The sequence below is a fragment of the Vanellus vanellus genome (genome assembly GCF_965231255.1).
Source record: "Vanellus vanellus genome assembly, chromosome: 2".
NCBI lineage: Eukaryota > Metazoa > Chordata > Aves > Charadriiformes > Charadriidae > Vanellus > Vanellus vanellus.
In genome coordinates this window covers 36,995,574-37,014,512 of record NC_138906.1, presented here as the reverse complement: position 1 = coordinate 37,014,512, position 18,939 = coordinate 36,995,574, and the positions used below count along the sequence as shown (strand labels likewise).

General features: G+C 44.0%; 1 protein-coding gene across 1 annotated transcript; it reads right to left on the bottom strand.

Annotated features, from left to right (window-relative positions):
• Positions 1-6,882: 6,882 nt before the first annotated feature.
• NPY (neuropeptide Y) lies at positions 6,883-15,859 on the bottom strand (the record flags this gene model as incomplete). Its single annotated transcript, XM_082479952.1, has 3 exons — positions 6,883-7,070; positions 10,251-10,331; positions 15,672-15,859. 3 exons carry the CDS (start codon positions 15,857-15,859, stop codon positions 7,046-7,048), a joined length of 294 nt encoding a protein of 97 aa, XP_082336078.1. The 3' UTR covers positions 6,883-7,045.
• Between the last annotated feature and the right edge of the window lie 3,080 nt (positions 15,860-18,939).

Genomic DNA, 18,939 nt, shown 5'->3' with positions numbered 1-18,939 from the left:
AGGGCAGCAGATATTTTTCTGTGTCTGGGGACAGCCAATGCCCTTTCAAAAAGCTTCGAAGTTTGGGGTAGGTTCCCTATCAAATGCTATAAAGGAGAAAAAGAGTGTTAACAGTCTAAGGAGAGAAAAAGGGTGACACGAAGAGAAGTGACGTTAACTGAGTGCCTGGAGTAACACCTGGTCAGGGAGAAATACGCTTAAGAAAATTTAAATGTAGCAGCAGCATATTGTCTCAGCCCATTTCCTTGACAGAACATAAGGCTGAACCTCTCTTTTGTTGCAGGTGATTTTCAGGGTTAGTTTTTTTTTTGAAGCAGCTGGTAAATCAGAACTGATAAATGGAATAAAAAAATTATTTCTTCCCACTTAAATGCAGTTCATTATTAATACCTAGGTCTGACTCACGGTACAGGAAATATATTTTAGTCCTCGCAGGCTATTGTGACAGTCACCGCGAGCGCTGAAGCACAGACACTCTGACGTGTGCCGAGCTGCGGCGGACCTGGGTAACACCCTTTGCCTGTGGAGAAATGTAAAATATACTTCTGGCTAAGACAGATAAGGCAGCCAATTTAAGATGCGTTTTTAAGCAGTTTTTAATGCAATTCATCTTTTAAAAGCAGATTTAAGTTAAGGTCCTCGTGCAGCAACGCAAAGCTTCATGTCAAAAGTCAGTAATTTTCTGCCATTCCTGATTGCTGATTTGAAAGCAGCAAACAACTGAGGTCAAAGTTAAAATGTTTCAAATACAAATAAATTAAAGAAAGTTAACATTTGCGATTGATCTGATTATTTAACTTTAACTTGTCCTGCTTAGAAAAAGCTGACCATACCAAAAATTGTCCAAGCCTTTGGACTATTAATATTCAATTAATAAAGTTTATTTTCTGGTTTAGATTACTTAATTAGAATTCACCTTCAAGTTTTATAATTCAGTGAAAAAAGTACTGAAGCAATTGTTCTTAAATAAATAAATAAATAAATCTGTGCCATTACTGATGAAACAGGATTTGTAAAAGGGTGTGTGGAAAGACAGTTTTTCCAGCTGACTTCAGTGGGGAAGATAGCTGAACCACAGTAATTGTCAGAAACACAGCAGAGTGAATGAATGGATAAATTCAAAAAAATCATCCCTGGCTATGAGAATAGTTTGCATCATAAATGCAGAATAGCATAAATTTTCAGTCCTTTCTTCCATATAAAAGAAAGCGAACCAAGAACAGAAACTAAAAAGGTGCTTTTTAAAGGAAAAGAAGCTTAAAAATGGGACGCAGGAACTTGTGGAAAGACAAACATGAAAGATCTCTTAAGCGGCCAGTCACCTACATAGAACAGAGTCTCCTAAACCCTCATTCTTAATTGACATAAACATATTTCTTTGACAAAGAGGGTTTCACACCCTTGTACCCCTGGGAGATGCTGCTGATTTACAGCCTATTGGGAAAGCCCTGGTGGGTAGGCTGTTATAGCCGTGGTCAATATTAGTCACCATCCGCTGTTTCCACAAAGACATCTCATGGCTCTCCTGCTCCCATCGCTTCCACTTTTTTGAAGGTGGGATGCCTCCAGCCACATTTCCAAAGGTATTTAGACACCTTGAGACTCACACCCAGGGGACAGAAGTGCTGACGGCATCAGCAGCCCAGGGGCTGGGACCCTCTCTCCAGTGCACAGGAAAATAAGATTAGCAAAGAAGTCTGAAATCTTCTGAGATGACCACCAGTCTCTGTGTGAGAGTCCGTAACATGGATCCTAAATCCACGAAGCTTATTGTGGATTTAGGTGCAATCGTATGGCTCGAGGTGGCCCGTGGCATTTTACCATGCATTTAAGCAGTCATGGATCATTAGGAATTAGGCAACAGGGTGCTTTAAAAAAAATCCACTGGTCGTTCATCTGCATGTCTGCTCACATACGTGTGTTTGATCATCTGGTCCAGGTTCTCTTGTGGAAGCCCACGTTAATTCATGAATTTTTATATTCTCATCCTCGTTATCTGTCCTGGCTGCCGGCCCCATACAGGGCTCCAGGCAGAGACGCCACTTGCAGCCCCTGCTCTTCTTCCCCATTACCCAAAGAGCCCTTGTGAAGAGCATTTCATGTGCGCAGCAGAGCATCTAACAAATCAAGGACAAGGAATAAGTCTGCTGTCACATGCTACAGACTAACCTGTCTAAAATGCAGGTCCAACCCTGCCTTAACCCAAACCCTAAAAATGGCCCTAGGTCTAAACAACCAGCAATAATAACCTCAGGACAGGCTAACAACAATCATGCACAACAGTTACCTCCAGCCAGTTTCTCCAATTCAGAGTACACCCAGAAATCTGGTAGTGATACCCTCTGTAATCAGCATCAACAGCCTGGCCCCAGGCTGAGGCTAAAGTGAGGGGTGGGCTCACTCTTTATCTTCAGGACACGATTGGCCTGGGGTATGTTTAAAATATTGAATTTAGTTGGAATTTAGTGGGAGTTCATGGTCCACAGCAAGCGCAAGACTGGAGCTGGGTGTGCATCCCAGGCAGGCAGGAGCTGCTTGTAGGTCTAGGCTAAATATAGCTTGGAAGGTCTCTGGGCCTGACAAAGGTCTAGTCATTAGAGAAAAGCAAATAACTTAGATGAGGGAAAGCTTGGCAAACACACGTATTAACTGGAAACAAGATAATGTTGCACTACCTCTTTTATAGCACGTTCTTAATTGCTGTAATCAAAGAGTCTATAAGGACAAGGCCGCAGGTGCAGTAGGACCACTATAACCTACTTACCATATTTATTTGTGGGCCCGAGTTTCCTCCCACTTTCTTTCTTTGCATGTGGATGGAATATCTGTGTAGTCTAGGCTTATGTTTTTATTACGGTCCTACAGAGTGAGCCCCAAATCTGGAGTCTCCAGGTGCTGCTGCAATACAGATAAATAAATGCCCGATAACAATACAGCCAGATAAATAAAATACACTGGCCTGATATGAATTACTGCATTAGTTAGGCAATTTCCGCTCAGTAGCAATTTCTCACTCAGGGTACTAACCCACCAAAACAAAGTGAGGGGGTTGTTTAAATTTTCATTATTGTGTGTGTTATGATGATTTTTAACAGGAAACCATTATTAAATATTAAAGTAAACAGACAGATCTGACATAATTTCGAATTGTGATGTGATAATGCAGAATTTGTGAATTATTGACTGGAAGCGAGACACTGAATTATAACCTTGGGGCTCTTGAGAAGTATTCCAGGGTCATGAGCTGGCCCTAAGTGATAGATTTTGCATTTAGTTTTCTGACTTCATTGAAATCCATGTGGAAACTCTTTTTCTTTGGTTCGAATCCACCTATTTGGTTGACACACAAGACATCTCAGCTACTGTATAGCTGCCATAGATTTCGTTTGCTTTTGAGATCCGCCTGGTTTAGACAGCAGCATGGGGATTGATATAAACCATTTGCTTTTTGCCAGATCATACCTCCCTTAAGGGCTGTGCAATCCCATGGGAAACACAGAGTAATGGCCAATTCACCTTAAAAATCCCCCTCCCACACATGCTCAGTGCTCACCCTAAGCACCAGGGTGAGGGGCCAGCAAAGCATGGGAAGGTGGCACAAACCACTATGGAAAACATTTGATGCTGCAGCTGAAACCTGGTATTTATTTGCCAGCTACCAGGTAAATCCCGCCTCACCCCAACACAATGCGATGGTTCTGGGCAGCGGTGCCACCCTGGGGCACCAGGGGGGAGCACTGGAGCTCTGCAGTGGGACCCTTGCCACCCTCCTCATCCCCATGCCAAAGAGCAGCTGCTATGTCCAGGGTCTGGTTTGGGACCAGGACATCTGTCAAGATCACTCCTACCTTGGCTGCCACCACAATGTCACCAGCACATCCCCCAACATCCCAAATCCGCTGTGCCTATGTCCTCTCCAGCTCTACACCACCAGCACCTCCCTGCTTCCCGCCATCTTCTGGCAGGTGACAGTGGAGGCTGCAGTGGGGACGTCTTCTCCCTGATCAGTCGTGACTCCCTGTGTTCAAGATGGTCTGGCAGAGCAAAGCTGCCCTGCCTGCAGAAGGCAGTTCATGCCCTCTTCATGCCACCAGAGCAGGGTTTCCACCTCTCAGATGTCAAGTGAGGAAAATTCAGCTTGACAAGCTGCAATTTCACCTTCACCAGGGAAGAGGGACAGCAGCTGGACAGCAAGAGGGCAGGGGCCACCCACATCATCCCAGTTTGGTCCAACACCAGTCAAGGGGACAATGTTTCACTCCACAACTAGGGAGAAGGGAAATACCCATCAGAAGAGGACTGGGGATTTTGTGTATTTTGGCACAGAAGACTTTCAGAGCTGAAAGCCTTATGATGGGCTGGGCTTCTAGGGATGGGGACAGAAGAGGAGAGAGAGAATTTCCTCTCCTAGAAGAGAAAATACATTGGATCATCTAGATCCCCTCTTTGGTTAAATCAAAGTTGGGCATAACTGAGACTTCTATTACAGAAATTGCCAAAGGTAAAGGTAGACTGTCTTCTAAATGTTTTACCCCTATCTATGTACATTCCTCATGATTTCAAACCTGCAATAAATAAAGGAGAAAACACTATCACCTACTTTTATGGTTCCCGCTTCTTGTTTTTCCTGGTGCTCCCTCAGATTCTGACATAAATTTCAGCCTTTGTTTTAGAAACAAGGCTGTTTCTCTTAGTTAGAGAGAAAAAGATGAAAAGGTTAACCCTAAAGTCAAAATGCAGAAGCCCTGTCAAACAAATCCAGGGTTTATCTTCATTTCACAGCTCATTTTTCACATCTCTCCTGCCATTTGGAGAGCTGATCCAACATTTTTAATGTCCGGGCCTGTCAAGAGTGGTATGTGAAGTACACAAGGAAGGTAAGTCCTAAACACACTGGAATTCTACTGCGACGTTGTGTCTGCCACAGAGAACACAGGAAAATTTTAGAAAGAAAATCATAACACATTGTGGATAGATAAATGTTGTGTGAGTACTTTGCCTTGTTTCTGTCGTTGACAGCTCATGAGGTAATAAACCTGGCATTTTTTAGATTTTTATAGCTTTTCTATACAGATGGGTGTTCTTGAAGTTCAAGAAAGCTCCGGTAATTGAGTGGAACAGCTCAGCACGAGCAATTAGCATGCACTAACTCTCCTTTAACTCTTTCTCCGCGAGGGCACATTTGCAATGATAGTGAGTTTAGTTTATCAGCTGCTGATTTAATCATTTACACGGTCATTAATATATAGACAGATACTAGGAATTACCAGGAATTAGCAATATTATATAGCAGATACATCACTAATTTCCAATTTTCATTTTAATAATTACTCAAAGCAGAACTTCATGTGGACTCTAATCCAGCAGGTCTTGGCCTGCGGTTGATGGACTCCTGCTAGCCCCAGCAAGCTGTGGCCATCCTGGAGTCACTTCGTCGTGGAGAACATCGTCACTTACTGCTTTGGGTAATGAATTATACTGGGGGCCCCAAACATTTTTGTAACACTAGACTACTCTTAATCCTCATGATTGCATGTTTAGCACTGTGAAACCCATCACCAAGCCTGTAAGTGAAAGTATTGCTGCTGAAAGCAAAATTTGCCCATTCCGATGACACCAAAGTGTTTTACAAAAAGGAAAAATATGTTATGCTTTACTAAAGATATTGTGACCACAAAAGCTGGCCGGTCCTGGTAACCTGGTAACGCTTTGCAAATGCACCCAGCGTGCATTTATAGAGACCTGGAACTTACTTGCACTGAGGCATCTCTCCTGGGGGCAAGAGCCGTGCAGAAACATTTGAAAAGCGAGAAGGAGATGTAAATACATTAAACCTTCACACTGATTCTTTTCCGATTTGGAACTTTTAATGTGCTTTATTACCCAGTGTTTAGACACGGTGTCTAAATAAAAGAAGTTGTGCCTAAATATCAGCAACCACGGACCAGCATTTGTGTCACGCCCAGTGCGAATCCTGACCATGCTGCAAGGTACATGTCTGTGAATTAAAACCACTTGTGAACAAGGGTAACGTGCTGCCATTATATAAAGTTACTTTGAAGAAAACTTGGAGAGTTTCTTCAGACGTCTTTGTGTCTAAGTCCCTCATTAGGCTAGGGATGAAATTAATAAAATAAAAAAAAAAAAAAAGAAAAAGAAAACCTGAAGACAGTTGCCCCTGTCCCTATTCCAGGTACCTTCTCGTGGTAGAAAAAGAAAACATTAATGACTCCAGATGAGAGAGGCTCAGAGTGCAGATACCCAAACGGTTGTGATTTATCAGTGTGCTCCTTTACAAGGCTCTAGGCAATGTTAGACTTCTCTTTTCTGGCACAAATAGCTGTAGATTTGTCTTGTTTTATTAGTTACTTTAGATGTTGTTTTCTGCTGCTTTGCATATTGCCAAAACAAAGACGTTACATCTGTTTCGTTTAAAATTCCTAATTCAGGCTCACAGTCAAGCTTCAAACCAGTTTTGAGGAGTTAGCAGAATTAAGCACTGACTTATTCCTTTGTATTTTGAAAATGCTCCTCGTTTTAATACATTTGTCAATGTAAGTACTAAGTAAGTTTTTAGTCTGGTCATTCTGAAAAATCGCCTCTCAGAACACTGTTTTCCTAAATTATGTAGTCTGTGATGAATTATTTTAAACGGTTTTGCATAAATCAAGCAGCTGAGCTGCGTTTGAGGCCACAATAAATCATGTCTTTTTATCTTACTTTGCGCACTAATTACTATAACTGTGACGCTATTGTTGTCCATACTACTTTAGACTGCAGGGAGGTTATAATTCAGTTTTAATAGTTTAAAACAACTCTTCGCTATACCAATGACAGGGTTGCTTGTTTTCATTTAGCATGTTATATTTTGGAATGCACAAATAATTTATTTAAATAAAGGTATATACAAATATGATGATGGAAAATCTCTACAGAATTCAGTACAATGGATGCATGCACTGGGAGTGACGCTATGATTTGCTTCATAGGCATGGAGTATGAACTGAAAATTAGGAAAAGTTTTGACGGTGTACTGAAAATCCCATCACCACATCGAAGGGTCTTCAAACCTGCAATACATATTATGAATAAAAAAAAAAAAACATTAAACACATTTTAAAGACCCTTCTGAAAAAATCAAAATTAGAACTACCTAAAATTTTCATAATAGCAGCAATAAGGAATACATATGCATATCTGCAGTTGAAGATTGTATATGCAACTCCCATCAAAGCAGAGGCTTCCTGGTTGGCCAAACGTCTATGCTTTGGTACCAGAACTTGCCCCTCCATACTGCTGCCGAGATGGCATGTTTTTACATCACTGAGACTCCTTGCAAAGCTGCTTTAATGAAATTCAGGTAGAAAACTATGATATGTTGAAATACAAATAGAGATATTTTTTGCTGTTACTCAGGAGTAAACAGTTTCCAAAGAGAATTCACTGAGCCAAAAAAAACCGCAACCCCCCAAAAAAAACCCCAAACAAAAAACCCCATGTGTCATGCTATTGGCACCTTCAAACAAAACTGAAGTCCACAGCCACCATCCTAAGATATTATCGTGGTATTCCACTGCTCAATAACAAACATTTGAAATACATTTTGAAAGGGGTGCTGAGGGCAGGATTTGATCTAGAGCTCCTCTGCTTGCAAATACCTGTTTGGTCTATGCAGAAAGAAACTCAACAAGTGGGAGAACATGGAGAGAGACCAGAGGAAATGCATTTGCCATAGTTTTTGCCACCCAAAAGTTGGGCATCTAGTCTTGATTAAACACTTAGTCTGCCTCCACAGTCACTGGAGAGACACTGACACCTCAAGAAGGCAATTGATCCTGCCCATTTTAAGATGGAAGGTTCATTTTGGAGATTCCCATCCCTCTGACTGACGGCAAAGGCAGCCTAGACAACTACTTCCCACTAGATACCTAATTTGTAGAGGCAGTAGTAGGGGAGACACATCCTGTTATTAAGTTTTAAAGTTTTTCTCGTGACTCCACAGGATCGACAAGATCAGAAAGATGCTCTTTTTGTCATAAGAGTTTATTTTTAATCAGATCAAGGCACCTTCTTTTCTTTTGCCTTAATTTCCTGGTTTTTAACTGGTTTCTATAAGAACCTCTCTAAACTTTCTTCACATGGTGAGACATACATCCAGACTGCAAAACACTTTGGGGCATAAATTGGCAAAAGTGAAATGCCAAACCAGGCCAGCCAAGCTGAATACAGTTAAGTTCTTTCTTAGTACCTCAGTGTTTAGTTACAAAGTTCGGTTCCTGAGAACTCATGAAGTGTGTCTCCCCGTCACTGATTCACTGGGTGCAAATTGCACCTGCTCCATAACTGGCGTCATATATAACTATTTCCCAAACATGTACTTCCTTAATTTAAGTTCAGAACAATCCCAGCCTGCCTTTAATTCATTCAGCCTGGCTTCCTCCAGGAGGAAGGCTAAGGCAGCCATGCTGGACCTGGGCATATTTGCTGTGCGTCTAGCTGTCCGCCCCTGTATGGCTCCCCTAAATTCCCCACCAGCTTTCAAACCCTCTGGACAATTTCAACCAGGTCAGAAAGAGGTACAGATGCCTCAGAGATACTAAGTTCCTGATGTGCCATGAAACACGGGACTGGGTAGAAAGAAGATTTAATTATGTCCTCCACATGGAGGAAAAAGCTGGAGTGGGGTTCAGAATCCATACAGGGTTTTATCCTAGAAAACATATCCATAGGAAACTAGACATCATTGTTCCCAGTGCTCGCATAATTGTCATCGACGAATGACAAATAACATACTCAGTGTAAAGTGCTTTTACAGGGGGTATGAAATAGAAATCTGTTTCTCATCAATTCTTGATCTTAAATGCAGACTAGTTTGTTATTTTGCTCATGAGTTTTTGCTCCCTGGTGTGTTATAAATAGCATTATTGAAACAATAATAATAACCATAAAGTTTTGCTGTGAAGGGGTGAAAATTACAGGGAGTATTAGACTTTGTACTACCCTGTGTGTTGCCTCAAATTCATGGCAGCGGAAATTTCCCATTATGTGAGGGCTCTGCCTTGTCATTACCAAACGCAAAGTAGTCTAATACATTTCACTGCACTCCATGCAGTTTTTTACATAAGCATCTGCAGAGAAAACTGCATCCCCACAGCTGCGGTTAGTCATCAAACCTAAGTCAATGGTCTCCCTATGCGCAGAACTGCAAGTCTCATGGACAACCTCCCTTGATGGCAGTAGAAATTTTGGTCAGCTTTCAGTGACAAGATCATGCCCTAAGTTCAGTGCTACAGACTATTATGCTTAAGTACTTAACTAGTCTAACTGAGCCTTTGCACAGCTGATGAAAGTGCAGAGCGTTTGCTTGTAGGCTCCTGGGATGACTACTGCGTAAAACATTCGTTTCTGCAGTAGAAGTATTATCAGCAAACTCCAGGCTATCAGTAAAGGCTTAAACTGAGCTCATTCGTGCTTGATTGTGAGCAAAATTAAAACCAATATTTTCTTTCAGGGACCAAAACTCCCCCTGCATCTTACTTTTTCAACATGCTTACTTTTCAGCTGTGTAAATTGTAGTCACTTCTACAGTATCTTATATTCTGGCTAAAGTGTCATTACCTAACTAGATAAATACAGTATGTACATTTGAAATCCCACTGTTGCTCGAAACACCACTGTTATTTTAAACCAAGTGCAAATGGAAACATAAGGCCTTTTTTTCCTTTGTAAAATATTAGGTACAAAACCAATGTGAAATACTGTATTGTAAAGACAAGTCATAGCCATGCATTTGTGTATAGGTTAACGTAAGTGCACATTTACCACTCATACATCTTTAGGAGAAAAATTTAAACCTGTTTGAGTAGCAAAAGTAGAAATATGCCATTTGGGGGGCTCTAATCTATAAGTGAATCATCATCAGGCATTGGCATACAATTCTGTGTATGAAAGCCCAGTATGGGGCAAGCGTTGTGGGATTGCTTCCCTGCCTTCAAACGGCAGGTACGGCTTGCTCCCAAAATCGGGAAACAAGGAGATTGGACTACATTATATCTGGTAAGGTATTTCTTGCATTCATAGGTGGTGCTAGCTCTTAACAAAAAAGGAATTAAAAATGTTTTTTAAGGACATGTTTATCCAGCTGTTGGTGGCATACGTTTTCTGCCTGTGAAACACATTTATTGATAACAAATGAAACTGTTAAATCTAAACGAGAAGTGAAAGCCACCATAAAACCTCTTCATACATACCTGGATCTAGGAATATTTTCTGTGCTTTCCCTCAACAAGAGGTCTGAGATCAGTGTCTCTGGGCTTGACCTCTTTCCATATCTAAGGAAAGAGAAAAAAAAAAAAAAGTATATTTTTGTATATGTCAGCTTTTTAAAATGAAGACTAAGCACAGAACCATTAGACTTCCTTTTTTTCAGAAAAAAAAAAAGAATAGAGCAGACATTAAGACAACTTTCCAGCAAGTATTTTAACTTAACTTGACTTAGCCGTGTGAGAAAATGTTCACTCTTTAGTATTTCTTTGGATATATTTTTTCATGTCACATGATAGTATTGAGAAACTGAATATTTCTCAATTCTATGGCTGTTCCTGGATACTCTAAGGCCTTGCACTTTACTGATGTGAGCATAGAGAAAGGTGGAGGCAGCTAGGCATGACGTGATCTCCGAGTATGTCATTCCTGCCTACAAACCCAGTTCCATCATCTCATTAACTTTCTCATTGTTTTAGATGCTACTGTATTGTAAATGAGGAGTCAATTTTAACATTAAGTGAATAGAAAACTAGCTCAGACATGCCACATTATCCAAGGAACGGGCCAAGATTTTTGAAGATAGCTAGTATATTTGGGGCTGCCCAACACATAGCACATTACGTCATAAAAACTGAGCTATCCCAAGGTAATCATCACTTTTGAACTACATGGCTATGGGAGTAAATAATTCCCAAATCAGAGTTCTTCTTCAGTTAAATGGGATATCACCAACTACCTTTGCCCTATACTTACACAGCGGTTGTCTTTCTACTGCTTTTTTTTTTTTTTTTTTTTTTTTTTTTTAAATCCTGGATACTATACATTGCTCAACAGTTAAAAGTACTGCAATTCCTGGTTCTTGGGAAGGAATTTGCTCTCTCTTCCAAAGAAAACAGAAGCAACAATGAGCAGCCAGCTTGACAGACACTTCATCACTACAAGGATTCATTAGCCTAAGTGTGATAACTATAAGCAAACATTCCCTTGGTTGGAAAGAATTAAGATTGTGGTTTGTAACTTGTGCATGTAATAAGTCTGAATCACAAAGTACATTAACAGCTTTGTGAATGCTGCTCAAGTGAAATTCTGATTCCAAAGAAATCAAAGGTGTAATTAAGGACTTAGATTTATCCATTGCTGTCAAGATGTTTCTCCAATGACTTGATCTAAATTTGGGGAAAAAAAATGCCAAAAAACCTTCCCAAACTGTACTAAAAAAAGCTAGCAGTTTTACCTGTTGATGGCATGCCTTACTGAAAAGTGGAAATGTACCTCACTTTTCAATCATTTTATTCAACTTGTTGTATTTTTACATTGCCTTAATCATTTTAGTACATCACCTGTGCTCCAGAAAGACAAAGCATCAGTTTCAAGATTTTAAAGTAAACTTCTTAATCTAAACTGAATGAAAGCAGGTATCTGAAAAGAACCAGCCAGACACAGCAAAATGCTATTACAATAACGCAATCAAGCATGATGCTGAATCAAATACCTTGTACTCCATCACCACAAAGGGATTTCTTTCTTTCTAGTTCCCTGCTTCCATTAATATGGATGTGACCTGGACTTCAACTGAGGGGGAATCTAATTTGCTGTTGTTTTAAAGAAATCGATTTAACAAATCAGCCACTTGCTTCAACAGCTTACGCTTGGGCAAAACTCCCACTAACATCTCACAAAGTTTTGTCTGAATAAGAAATGGGTAGCAACCCTCTGGAGTGCAGAGATCTGGTCAAATCATGAAGACAACTGTGTTGGAGAGATACCTTTTATATGAGTCCCTTCAGCACCTTGGCTAAACCAGTGCTGTTACCTGTCTTGGTTGGACCCACCACATCCTCGTACAGCAAAGCTGCAGAAGAGGCAATCGCCGACTGTGACCGACTGGGCTGGCCAAGGAGCAGCCTCTCTTCCTATGCCACATGCCTGAGCCTCCTGTCTGACCCATAATTTTGCCACTGAGAAACAACCACGCTACAGCCCTAATAAAAAGAGCCCATGGACAAAGTCAATCTCTTCTTCTTGAAGCAAATGCCTTGGAAGATCTTTGCTCCAGCTGCTTCATGCTTGCTCCCTGTCTACCCTGCCCAGCTCTGAGACAACGTGAACATAGAAAGCCAGGCCTTTATTTGCTGTCTGGGAAGCACTTTTATCAAATATCATCATTGTTTTAAAAGAATGAGGCTCCAAACTTGGTGAAAATACCTGGTCAGGTTTTATGCTCAGCTTGAGATATCAAGGCCTTTTTTCAGGCATGCTGGTAACCCACAACTCCAGCTGAAGTCAAAGGCATTGAAGACTAAACACTCCTGTTCTGATTAGGGACGTAGTATCTCAGACTCAGCAAGCTCTCAAAGGTTGCCATGAAAACTTGGGTCTTGGGAGTCAAATCCCGTCGATGTCCAAGGCCAGCAACAGGAGCTGAGGGATTTCAGAAGCATTTTGTGGGTCTGATTCAGAAAACTGCCAAAAAGCCCCAAGCTCTCAAGATCTGCTCCCTTCTACATTAGAGGGTGTTGACATGAAGTGGGAGCATCAGTACTGCCTAAAAGTCAGACACACTTCCATATTCTCTGCCCTGCCTATAGTTCAAGCCATTTCCAGCAGGAATGGCCTTACCGTTTTGCTATAGCATAGAAAAGCCACAGATGCAAGAACAAGCTATGAGGGACAAAAGGAAGAGGGCCTGTTGGCAAGAGGGACACAGGTAGTACCAAGCAGCAGAAGGAGGAGTGATTCCAGGAAAGATGGGCTCTGAAAAAAGCCCCCTGAAAAGTGAAGTAGAGGGGTATGAGGCAAGGACCACAGGATGGTTTTGAGGACAGAGGTGGGTCACCTTAGGCTCTCTTTTAAGTCATAAAGAGCTGGCATGTAAGGAAGGGAGGCTCTCATCAGAAACGAGAAGTCTGAAACAGGCCTGGTGACGTGCACCCTACAAGTACCTCTTTCCCTCAGCTAACCTCAAAGGGGTATAAAGCTGACAGGCACAGATGTCTAAAGCTAAATGAGATGAATCTGAAGGAGAAGGATCTCAAAGGAGAGAGGGAGCAAATCAGCCACACCGACAAGGTCTAAAGACAAGAAGAGAAAGACTGTCTGGAAGGAAGAAGCTTCATGAGAGCTGGGGTGAAGACCCTGTGGATCACAGTAGCTCAGAGGGGAATGATACTCAAATGCTTGGGTTAGGCCAGAAGCAGAAGCCAGGAGGATGAGCCAGAAGGTTATTCATAGTCACAAAAACCTAAAACAAGACAAGACAGAGGAACACAAAGAGGAAAAAAGCATTGGTGTCCTTATCCTTTCCCAACGTGGTCTTATTGCTCTGCCTCAGTGACCAGGCTGCAGGCACCAGGTCCGGCGAGAGGCCGAGCACAGCTTGCTCACGCACCCTCAGGAGGAGCAGGGTGAGCCCCTGGACCCCTCCATCTCCCCCTCATTAGAGGGCTCCTGAGTAGCACCAAGTACAAAAGGCAGAGGCAAAAAGCTGTAAGAAGAGAGAAAGTGGCGAGCGCATCTGCTGAAACAGACTAAATGATTCAAATTCTTAGACCAGTCCAAACTGTTTCAAAAGTTATTGATTCATTTTGCAAGTGGCTGTGTCACTGCTGAAACAGGGAACCTCTAGAAGCCCGGTTAAGCTTTCCAAATGGAGGTAGCAATTACTTTATTTCTGCACTGTTAATTCACCACACTGTGGAAACAGCACAGCTTTTTTTTTTTTTTTTTTTAATTTATTTAACCTATGTAGCCAAGTTTAAAATGTGTATCATGAAGTTGCCATTGTAGTGTGTTTTTTTTCTGCCAGCTTCCTTGTACTTCTAGGTCAATTCAGTTCCCTTTAAATATGAAGGGGTGGGTGGGAAATCTAGGTGAAAACTGAAGAAGAAAATTTAAATTCTGCATTGCTTTATCCATCAGCAAGAAGAACTATTTTGGTTCTCTTCAGAACCCAGATTCATACAGAAGAATGAAAGCAGTCTCAGTCTCCGAGCTGTGTACTGCACCGCAGAAATTAGGGGAAAAAACCTACAGAGTCAACATTAAAGCAAGCACACCAGGGCACACACCAGAAGTGGAGGTTGAATACAGAAGGGAGGGTTGTTTGGTTGGGTTTGGGTTTTGTTTGTTTGTTTGCTTTTAAATATGACCTGGTTTTGGACAGGAACTGCCTTTGAAATCAGAGATGAAAAAAAAAATAATAAAAGAAGAGATGAGAGACCAACCTGGAGGTCCCACCACACGAAAGGGAACAGGGCAGCGGGGGCAGAACTCGAGGATCAGATTATTTTAGCAGTAATCTAGACAAAAAGTTATCCGAGCACAGGTTGTCACACAGAAGCACAGCAAACATATGAACAAGTTGTGAATATTGCTTTTTAAGTCCAGGATAGAAGAACTCTATTTCTATCAGCCTCTTCATCTGTGTTATGCTATTAGTGCACTGGCAGACAATGTTATGGGTTTGCTGGGAAAGCTCCCAGTTACACGATAGACTCCCTTCTAATTTAATTCTTCAGACTTCTAGAGGGACAAATAAAAGCCTAATTTTAGACCTCTCATCTGTTTTTGATACTAAAGGAATAGATAAATATGTCAAAGCTCTGCTGGTTCACACACTGTTCAGGGACCTCAGGGGAAACTTCTTTTAATCACACAGTCTAAACTGGATAGATGTTCCCCTCAAAAAATATTTTTTATAATAATTTTCACTTTTTTCAGAAGGAGCCTTTACCCCGACTTTAACAAGCACAGTCACCCCCAGGAAGCCAGTTTAGAGAAAGGCAGTTTGGGTCACACTTTTTTCTCTTTCAACTTGGGCTTGGGTTCTTGCTTGTGGTCTTGAGAGGATTTTTGTTAGGACTAGTGGGTTTTTCAGCACCCGCAGGTGCATGAAGTAACTGGCAAACCACAAAGCATCTGAACTCCTACAACTCCTCAGCGAGGCGAGAGGGGCACTTTTCCTCATCAAAACCTTCAGGAGAGTTGGTGGCAGCAACAGAAGTGGGAAACTGCTCCTACTGCCCTATCTAACTCTTAGGTTAGTTATGTTTTCTCCCCCTTTTGGGGGGCTCTCCCCGCACTCGCTGTCCTGCGGGTCACGCTCCTGCCTGCCAGCCTGGCTCTGCCCGGGTTGGAAAGGGCTAAGCGAACGGAGGCAGCATCGACACCCCTGCCCCTTCTGCCAACGTGGACGGTGGAAATTGAGTTCTGGACCCAGAGGCGACTCAGGGGTGCAGGGCTGTCGCTCTCTAAAGGGAGTCTGTGCACCACATCTTTCTCCGCGTTGGTGGGAGAGACACTCAGGTGCGAGGGGGGCACCCTACTTTCCTCCCCTCCACCTCACCACGGAAAAAGGCAGCCCGGGGAGCAGGAAAGGGGGATGCTGGCCGGGCCGCTCTGCCTACCTCTGCCTGGTGATGAGGTTGATGTAGTGCCTCAGCGCCGAGTAGTATCTGGCCATGTCCTCTGCGGGGGCGTCCTCGCCGGGGCTGTCTGGTTTGGAGGGGTACGCCTCTGCCAGCGTCCCCAGGCAGACCAGCAGCGACAGGGCGAAAGTCAGCACCGACACCCACAGCCTCACGGTGCCCTGCATCTGCTCGATGGGGTGGGATGGGGGAGAAAGCCACCGTCAGCACTTGCCCCGACGGCGGGACCGGCGCCGCCGCCCCAGCGCGCCCCAGCGCGCCCCAGCCCGGGACGCCCCGCGCCCCCCGTCCCCGCGTCGTCCCCGTCCCTGTCCCCGTCCCCAAGCACAAGCCCGCCCCGTCGCGGCACTCACGGCGGCGGCTGCAGCGGAGCGGTTCTCGGCTCAGCCAGACGCTTCTGCCCGTGGGTCGGGGCTCCCGAGTGCGGGGCTCCGCGCCTCGCCGGGGTGTTTTAAGGCTTCCCCGGCAGGCAGGAGGGGCCTCGGGCGATCACGCCTCGCCTGCTCCGGTCCCGTCACCCACTCCTCCGCCCCGCACCGCCTGCCCCTGCCCCGGGAGGGGCACAGCTGCCGGGGCCGGGCGGGACCGGGCGGAACGGAGGGGGCGGGCGCCGCCGCTTCCCCCCGACACACACCTCCCCGCAGCCCCGCGCACCGCCCCCGCGAATCCCACCCGCGGGCTGCAGGCGGGATCTGACCCCCCTCCCCGGGGCTGTGCGTCCGGCCCTGCGTGTCCCGGGTCCCGCCGTGGGAGCGCGGGTGTCTGTCGCTGCCCGGTGCCCGAAGCCCGGCAGAGGAAGGGGAAGGGGAGCGAGTGTGGGGAACGTCTTTACCCTGCTCCTGCGGCAGCGGAGGGGTCCCAGGCTTGAGCTTCTCAGCAAGAGCGCTGCCCAACATAAAGCCAAGAAAGCAAGGCGTTTCAGGGCAACCGAAAATACCAAATCAGTGCTACGGGCTCAGACATCATACCTACTAAATGGGTAAATGTTGAGGCTCAACTCCCCATGGGACCGGGAGCAGAACTGCAGCAATGAAATTGTACCTCCCTCCATGCCCGCTCTGCCAGGGAGGCCCTCTACACCCCTGCCCAGGGCCACTTTCTGAGTGACTTTTCTAAAGTGACTTTATTCTGTTTTCACAGAATCACAGAATGGTCAGGGTTGGAAGGGACCTCTGGAGATCATCTAGTCCAACCCCCCGGGCCAGAGCAGGGTCACCTACAGCAGGTTGCACAGGATGGCATCCAGGTGGGTTTTGAATGTCTCCCTTGTGTGAGACTCCACAACCTCTCTGGGCAGCCTGTTCTAGTGCTCTGCCACCCTCAAAGTAAAGAGGTTCCTCCTCACGTTAAGATGGAACTTCCTATATTCAAGCTTGTGCCCATTGCCTCTTGTCATATCACTGGGCATCACTGAAAAAAAGACTGTTCCCATCCCCCTGGCGCCCTCCCTTTAAGTATTTAGAAGTTTTGTTTCTGTGCCTGAGCCACATGCCATAGAAAACAGCTCATCAATGCCATGGCATTACGATAACCTTTCCGGTAGCTGTCCTGACCCAAGGGAACCAGTGCTGAATCTGGGATACAGCAACTTCTCCCAGCAACATGGGGCTACAGGGACTGATCCGGTCCAAGGTGTCAGATTTACTGGTATCCCTAAACTTGTCCAGACCCAGATTCAGTGGGGAGAGATGGGCAACCTGACAGCGATCTGTACAATGGAGGTCTGAGATAAGCAAAGGAGGCATCTTCCAGCAACGTACTCTTTTCCACAGCAGCCTTGGCTAGACTAGACACTTGACTACCAGAGTGCCAGCAGTTGGGTAAGATGAATCCAACCCAAACAAAGTTTCAGAATTTGTTGAAGAGTTTGGTAGAGTTGGAAACTATTCATACATATTAGTAAAATTAAGTCTATTCTTTAGAAATAGGTAATTTGATTAGCATCTTGATGACCAATGACTAATTCCAGTAGGAATGACAAATCATGACTCTGATTATTTCTTACTTTTACTTCAATTTAAAGGTAAAATAACAACCACACAAGTATGAACATCAGATATACTGGCAAAAAGCCTTAAGACATATTCTAAAATTATATCATACGTACAGTACTGTAAATGTAGTTATTAATTTCTATAGTTATTATTATATGCAGTTACTGGCTTAATAATAATCCAACAGATCTGAAAAACAACATTCCGTTTGCAAGAGCAAAGCCAGAAATCATTTTCATCACTCCAGAAACAGAATCTCAACATTATCTAAAATAACCCCTAACAAATAAAATGTTCTTGCAGTGTGCGAGGAAGGTCACTGGACTATGTCCATTTCAAGCCATGGAAGCAAAGAAAATTCCAGAGCTCTTAACGTCAAGAGATATTTTGAAATCTTCATGAGTCCATAATGCACTGGCCACAAACCTTACAGCAAGATTACAGGCTGCCTTTTATCACATACTGAGTCAAGAATTTTAATGTGCGTGAATAATTTTCCGTGCCACAGCCAGCAACTCTAGCTCCTAATTTCAGCAGATCTGTGGATCAGGTGACATCGCATCTCACAAAGTGGCCTCACTGCATCCCCACGCTCTCCGTCCTCCCACCAGCAGCACTCCTGCACATCCAGTATTCACATCATCTTCATCTGCCTCAACAGAGGCAGCTGATGTGACATTCTGATACCTGTGACACTGCAAATGCCCCAGAGAGCAACTGTGCTCATCGCTTTCCCTTTGCCACACTGAATCCACTAAGCTGCCTAATCCAAAGCTTGCATTGATCCAGTTTATCAGCTTTTATGGGGTGTAGGGGACAAAGCAGTAACAGGGCGGGAGACTGCAGCATCTGGGAAGGTGTGCCACAACCACAGCTCTCACCAGCTTCAGCCTGATTCTGCCACAACCGTCTCCCACCGGCTCTCAGGACTGGGGGTGACTTTGTCACCCTTAAACTCTTTCATCACTTAAAACTGAGATTGCTTCTCTCCCACTAGCACCACTATTTTTACACTATCAGTCTTCAAGGCAGTTCAAAGAAAGAGGAATAAGCTATTAACTAACAAGCAGAGCAAGATAAATGTGAAGTTTGGCAACTACAGGCTTACTTGGGCTATAAGGAGGCAACGACATTCCCCCATCATGGGTATGTCTGTATTGCTTGACACAGCAGTACGTCACACTGTCGTGAACTGGCACAGACCACCACCTGGGCAGTCGGCTGGCGACATCTCCAGAAACCCCGGACGAATC